The following is a 7,341-nucleotide window of genomic DNA, read 5'->3' as shown; positions in this document are numbered from 1 at the left end:
CTGCAATTTCTAGTCCTATTTTAGTCACATAACCAGTTGGGTGACCTTGTGCCAGTCACACTCTCCCAGCCTGGTGAAGGAGGCAATAGCAAACCACTTCTGAAAACTTCTGCCAAGAAAACTGCAGGGATTTACTGAGTCTCAGAATCAAGCACAAAGAAAAATAAATGTTTCATATGGGACACCTGCCTGATTTCCTAGTAATGTTTTGAATAAATAGGTAGCTTAGATGGGGCTATAGGCCATTGCTAGAATTTCCTGAGATTCTTCATCCAATTACTAACCAGCAAATATGTATGATTGCTAATTAAAACACAGCAAACAGAACACAGTGTGGAACAGCAGTTTCTATAATCTTCAGACATGCAGATTTGGGATGATGAATTATGTAGAGTAATACACCTAAAAACTACAATTCCATGTATAGCATTGCTCTCACCCCTCCTGATCTTTGGAAAAATGTTAAAAGTGTGAGTTCAGATTGTTTTCTTTTAGTGAAAATTGTTTTTATACCATGGACACTAATAATAATATTTTGTATACTATTACAGAACACAAATGGAAATAGTTGCATTCAATAAGGTACTTAGTATATATGTACATACATATCTATGGATGTGGGGGGGTGGAATGGTGTGTGTGTGCGTGCGTGCGTGCATGCGTGCATGCATGCATGCATGTATGTATGTATAGACACACACACACACACACACACACACACACACCAGGGGTGGTATTCAGTAGGTTCAGACCAGTTCTGGAGAACTGGTAACGGAAATTTTGAGTAGTTCGGAGAACCGGTAAATACCACCTCTGACTGGTCCTGCCCCCATCTATTCTCTGTCTCCCGAGTCCCAGCTGATTAGGAGGAAATGGGTATTTTGCAGTAATCTTCCCCTGAAGTGGGGAGGGAATGGAGATTTTACAGTATCCTTCCCCTGCCATGCCCACCATGCCACGCCACGCCCACCAAGCCACACCCACAGAACCAGTAGTAAAAAAATTTGAATCCCACCAGTGGCACACCCAGAGATAAATCCATACATTTTCCTCCTCCTGCTTTAATATGATTATGCCTTAACAATAAATATATATTTGAGAAGGAAACTAAATAGCAGGAAATGTGCAGGAAGTTTACCTCAAAATGTAGATTATTTACAGAAAACAAAAACTAAGGATAAGCATAACAGGATACATTGGTCTGGAGAATAAACCATTTTTTATGGTTGTATAATGACTTGGAGATTTGAATCTTACAAGGCGTTACTGCAGGGCATGAGGCTTCCATTCACTTCCTTGCGCAGCTATTTTGCTCACTTTTGCTAGCATTCATCAACTTATTGCAGCTTCAGGTAATAGACAATACTGAAAGAGTTTTTTTTGTTTCACTGGTTGTCCTACACAAAAGGGGAAGGAAATTTCAGTTCTGATAGAAAACCCGATTTCTTGCAGATACACCCTAACCAATACTTGAAAAGAACCTTGGAGAGATATATCTTAATACATCACTTGGAAGCATCAAACAATCTGATTCTAAGCAGTTAAGGTCTTTGGAGGATAAGAACAATACTCTGAATACTTTCTATATATGTCATTTAAGGAATTCTGGGAGCTGAAGCCCATACTTCTTAAAATCGCCAAGATTGAGAAACAGTGTGCTAAACTATTACTGCGACTTAAGTTTCTATTTGTTTCAATAAGTATGACAGCATTTAACTCAGATAACCTTCATATGTGGCCAGACCAGGATATTGTGGGCTCATGTGTCAGCACAATATAATCCCATGCTGCTAATCAGCCTATTTGTCTCAATAGGGAAAATGAATGGTGTTTCTTATTTTGAACGGAATAGTGGTTTCCGTTGTGTTCCTTGCTTGGTCAAGGTGGGATTCATTTATTTTCAAATAAACAGAGCAAGTTGAAAAAAATCATGGGAGTATCTGCATGATCCAATGAGCAGACATAGATGGCCATGAATACTATTATCACATATTTTTCTCGCTACCTTTTTGGATTTTGATAGTTAATGCAAAACTCATATTGAATTCTGCCTATTCAGAATTGGTTTTTGGAAACTCAGACCAAATTCAGATGTAATGAAGGAAAAATCTCCCAAATTTTCCTTGTGCCGTTTGCTTTTTTAGGAGCCATACGTTTTATCCAATCAGACAAATATCTGTATATTATTCTGTTTTAACTCAGTTACCATAGTGGGGAATTTGCAAGGTGTTCAGAGAACACTGAAATCACATCAGACCAGTAATAAAAAATGGGATTGGAATCAGGAATGACACCAGGTCATCGTGTGTGTATTTTTCTCTTGCAAATTAGAGTCATTCAATTTTCTTGAAGTTCAGCTTTAACAATATGAGAATTGCCAGTTTAACACAGAAAGCTCCACCAGATTCTCATCACAAGTGAGTCCCAATTAAAGAAATTAAAATGTCCATTTTGGGAACATATCCTGTCCAACTTTAGTTCAACAGGGTGAGATACTTGATTACAAGAACTGTACTCCTCTGCTGGTTATGAAATTGCTTATGTTGACCAACATCCTAAATGCTGTCAGAAATACCCTGCTCCTGCACAACTTAGTCCTTATGTCTAAAAACGGAACTTTGAGGAACTCCCAGCCTTGGAGTCTTCTTTCGTTGGGGCTGTTACTTGGAACCCTGACATCTTAATTTTCCAAAAGTTTAAATCTGTTCAAAAGTTATTGAATCAGAAAGGCCACAGGGGACTTGGTAGAGGTAGGATATCCCATAGATATTCAGAGATTCTCAGGACTCATAAACTAATTCATCTGGTTCCTTTTGGGGAAAAACAAGCTAAATTTGCTGTAGACAACCAAACTGAATATTAGCAATAGCAGCATTGAAAAGCAGGGAGAAACACATTCCCTTTCCATGACTATTAGCCACTAGTCTTAAGATGGCCCTTCTTAAACAAAAATATCTTAAACCAGTGATTCCTTGAAAGAGACTATCTTCATGAAGATAATTATTTGAACAATTATTCATATTTTAGTTCATAAATGCAAATTGTATTGTCACTCAACAGCTATTCTGCAAAAAGCCACTTTTGTTTTCTTTTGACTTCACTGATCCTATTTTCACTCTTATAGAATTCAGGATATATAAATGCAGACATCACAGAAGCTGTAGTCCAGCACATCAAGGACTGGCTGGTAATCAAATGGATGATTTCTGGTACAAGCATTGCTCCTCTTCAAAAGCTACAAGATTCCTGGGCACAAACCAGGATCAGAAATAAGAGGTTCAAATTGCAACTGCTTAGATTTTATTTAAGTGTAGGGAAAATCTTCCTGATTATAAAATCAGTCAAACAGTAGAACATTCTATCAATTGAGGTTTTTGGCTGTCCATCCCTGGAAAATTATATATTTTTTAAAAATGGACAGTCACTTCTCAGAATAGTTTTGTACACTAGTTTTGTACACTTTACAGAGAGTTGGACTAGCCCATACTGTCCCAGCCTTAGCAATTGTAAGACTGTGGACTTCAACTCCCAGAATTCTCCAGCTAACATGCTGGCTGGGGAATTCTGGGAACTGAACTGAACTTCACACATCTTAAAATTGTCAGGATTGGAATGCATTGGAATAAGCAATTCATCTGGTCCCTTCCACCTCTACAGTTCTTGGTTGTTTATGATTTCAAATGTCTTGAATAAAATTATTAATCTCCGGGGTCTGAAACCTAAAGAAGAAAGGGGGGCGGGGGCGGGAGGCACTGGGCTTGGAGAGCAGGATAGAGAAAGAAAGATATGGGGTTTGATTAAGACTTGCCAAGAAAGCTACTGTTTTTTGATTAACTTTTCCCTCCCCTGACACTCTCCTGCTCTTCGGAATGGGTTAAGACGGGCAGCTACTGATCTCTTTTGAGTGGCGTCATTTTAATAGGCGTCCAGCTGAGGGCTTCTTAGGAACGAGTGTCCTGATGCATACCTGCCTCCTCGGGAGGACTCAATAATTCAGGCGGCAGCTGGCAAGAGACCAAGCTTCCCCCCTCCCTTCCCCTCCCCTCCTCTCCCCCACTCTTGCCGCCTCCTCTTCGCCTGCCCTCCCATCGCTACCTCCAGCCTCCCCTAACGCAGCCATGAAGGAGAGTTGAGCTCTGCCACCTTCAATTGCTTTTGCAGCGCAGGAAGTTGGCACTGGGCAGCTCTTGCTACTAACGGGATCCCCGGGGATTGAAAAGAGGCAAAGGCAAAGGGAGGGAATCCGGAGGGAGAGTTTTTCTTGTGGGAAATAGGAGGCTGACGGACTCCCGGACTTCGTGATGGACCCCAAGGAGCGGAAGAAAATCCAGTTTTCGGTACCTGCGCCGCCCAGCCAGCTGGATCCCCGCGCAGTGGAAATGGTAAGGAAGGACACATTGGGGATGGGGGGGGGGCAGCGAAGGGAGGGATTCGAGGCGTGGAAAGAAGTTGGGAAAGTAACAATGGTCAATCTCCTTTCCTTTCTTTCCTTTCTTCTGAGGAGTTTCTTCTCTGAAATCTTTCTGTTTATTAGGCACAGAAGTACATCCAGTCAGTGCCCTGACTGCTGTTTAAGTGCAAACTTACACATACATGCCACTTGCGGACACTGAGGTGACTTAGCAATGCTTAGAACCAGACTAAAATCATTGGGATTTCAGTTAAAGTTACCAACTGTGGATTTCCAAAGCATTAGCCCACAGAGGAAAAACAAGATCTCCAGAAACTGTTTTGGACTTATTTCCAAATCGTCCTTTTATGTTCTCAAATAGTTTATATAAGGTGATCATTAAAACCATACATGTTTTTTATATAAATAATGCCTGTTTGCGCTTATACCATACTCTGTGAATATTCTTGTTTACTTTCTAATTGGTTTTATTATATTATTTAACTTTTAGTAAGTCACTTTGGGAAGATTTTTTTTCCAGGGAGATATATGATTGTAAATGCAACCAGGTAAATAAATAATTCATTGCTTAATACGTATTACATTTCTTAACACTATATGGGTCTTCATATCTGTGTAACATTGGAATATATAAAGACACAGAAAGATAAATCTGCGAATGCATGTCAGAAAACTTCCATGAACCCAGAGACAAAATACAGTACTCATTTCTTTTGTAATAGTACATATAGTTAATAAACTGTATAGGTCTATATTGGTCACAACTGGACGCAAGATCTTTTCTTATATATGTGCAGAGACAAGTAATTATGTACAGTCATCCATCTAAAGTCTGCACCTGCTCAAACTTTTTTACAGTTATAAACCTCTTATATGCAAATTCTCACATCTGATGCAGACTCTTAGCTTTTCACACTTGCTAATGTGATCTGTATGATTCCTGAATAGATTTTCACACCAAGTGGTGAAAAATGCCTTGAAAAAATTGGCTCACCTCTTTTGTAATAAAAGCAGCATTCCTAACTCCTCAGTCTGATAATATCTATATTATATTAAATCCCCATCACACCCCAGTCATCATTGAAGAAGTTACTATATCAGAAATTTGATTTCTGGTGAAGTTGCTATATCAAAAATATGGACATTAAGGAAGATATATTGCAACCAAAGCCCAGGAATCAAGGATTCAGCTTTGAGGCTCTTTTAGATCCTGGCCTCCCCATAACAAACAGGGGATTTCTTAATTGGTCATGGATCTGCAACCTTCTGCAAAATATAAATAACTTGTTATATTTTGGGTGTGTATAGAATTAAAATAGTAGAATTTGCATATTAGACGAACAATAGAATCTAAGGTTTGTTTTTAGGGACATGGTGAGTTCATGCTTTATTATTGGCTATTATGTAAATAATATCAATCATTATGTTATCTATGGAACTAAATATTCATATACTCATTTATCTACCATAGTTGCAATATCACACTAGCTTAACTTAACTGTTAAAACTGGATTCAAACATTGTACTAAAGTATAAACCATAGTTACAACGCTGTGTTCAAACTAAGCTAACCCACCCACCCCACTTTATGACTGAATACAATATGTAACTCTGCAGAGAGAAAGGAGAGTAGGATGGTGAAAGACGCTAGCACTGTGAAATAAATTCAGGTATGATAATGTATCTGCACCCAATCAATAAAGACCAAGCATATATGGTCCATCACTGGTAAATACATACACACAGGAACATAGGGTCAGGGATGCCAAATTTGTAATGAATTGTGTAAAAAGACCACACAATGTCAAAATTATATATATATATATAATATATGTATTTGTGTTACAACCCCTGGTATGCCTAAATATGGGAGGAAGGTTACTACTCCCTCTTTCTGTCCTTCGGCTCATCACAGAAGACCATGCAGGCAGAAAACCATATTTTTATTTTTAATGTTGCCTTTTTATATTTGTGTTGTATTTGTACTGATAAATAAATAAAGGGAGACTAGTATAGATCTATTTCGAGCTAATTAGCTCTCATCAGCTAGCCATACCCTTACTGGGATTTGAACCTGGCTAAGTGGCTAAGACTCCTGCCTAAGATATAATACAGCCCAGGTTCAAATCCCAGTAAGGGTATGGCTAGCTGATGAGAGCTAATTAGCTCGAAATAGATCTATACTAGTCTCCCTTTATTTATTTATCAGTACAAATACAACATGTGTGTGTGTGTGTGTGTGTGTGTGTGTGTGTGTGTGTGTGTGTGTATGTATGTATGTATGTGTATATATATATCTTACACGGGAAATATACAATCTTACACGGGAAAAGACCCGAATACAACAAAACCAGCATATATAGACCATCCAGGCAGAAAACCATATTTTTAATGTTGCTTTTGTTACATTTGTGTTGTATTTATGCTGATAAATAAATAAAGGGAGACTCCCTTTATTTATTTATCAGCACAAATACAACACATACACACACACAAACAAACACACATTTGAAGGCCTGGCAGTTTGATTTTTTTTTCTCTCTCTCTAACTTTGGTGCATAGGCTGTTTAAGGTAAAGAGTCAGAAGATAGCTAAAATAGATTTAACATCTAGGCTGCTAAATGAGGCTCACTCACCAAGCAGGATGGTTTTGCAGAACATCGTAAATAGCACAATAAAAACCCAAATTCTATCTACACAAATTAAAAATAGTGAAGCTTAGTAGAGTGTATAAATTCCACCACTAGGTCTGTATCTCACTTGTTAAAAGTGATTTTATTTATTCTTTATTTAATTTCTATATTCATCTATCTCAATCAATGATTCTGGGAAGCTTACAATTCAAAAATATTCTGCAATTAAAACAAAAACACATAATAGAAACAATATACGTAGCAGCTGAAATAATTTTTTGTGTGAATATGAGCCAG

General features: G+C 38.2%; 1 protein-coding gene across 2 annotated transcripts in view; it reads left to right on the top strand.

Moving 5' to 3' along the window:
* Nucleotides 1-3,982: 3,982 nt before the first annotated feature.
* Nucleotides 3,983-7,341, top strand: part of PPP1R1B (protein phosphatase 1 regulatory inhibitor subunit 1B) — a 75,855-nt gene continuing 72,496 nt past the window's right edge. The window contains exon 1 of one of the 2 annotated variants that reach the window (XM_081932145.1): nucleotides 3,983-4,382. In XM_081932145.1, coding sequence (XP_081788271.1) covers nucleotides 4,302-4,382 — 81 coding nt within the window. In that variant the 5' untranslated portion in view covers nucleotides 3,983-4,301. The remainder of the gene's footprint in view (nucleotides 4,383-7,341) is intronic. The other variant, XM_081932146.1, reaches the window with a different exon arrangement.

This window comes from Natrix helvetica, assembly GCF_964273705.1.
Source record: "Natrix helvetica genome assembly, chromosome: Z".
In the NCBI taxonomy this organism is placed as follows: Eukaryota; Metazoa; Chordata; class Lepidosauria; order Squamata; family Natricidae; genus Natrix; species Natrix helvetica.
The sequence above is the reverse complement of the archived record's forward strand: the minus strand, read 5'-3'. Positions and strand labels throughout refer to the sequence as shown.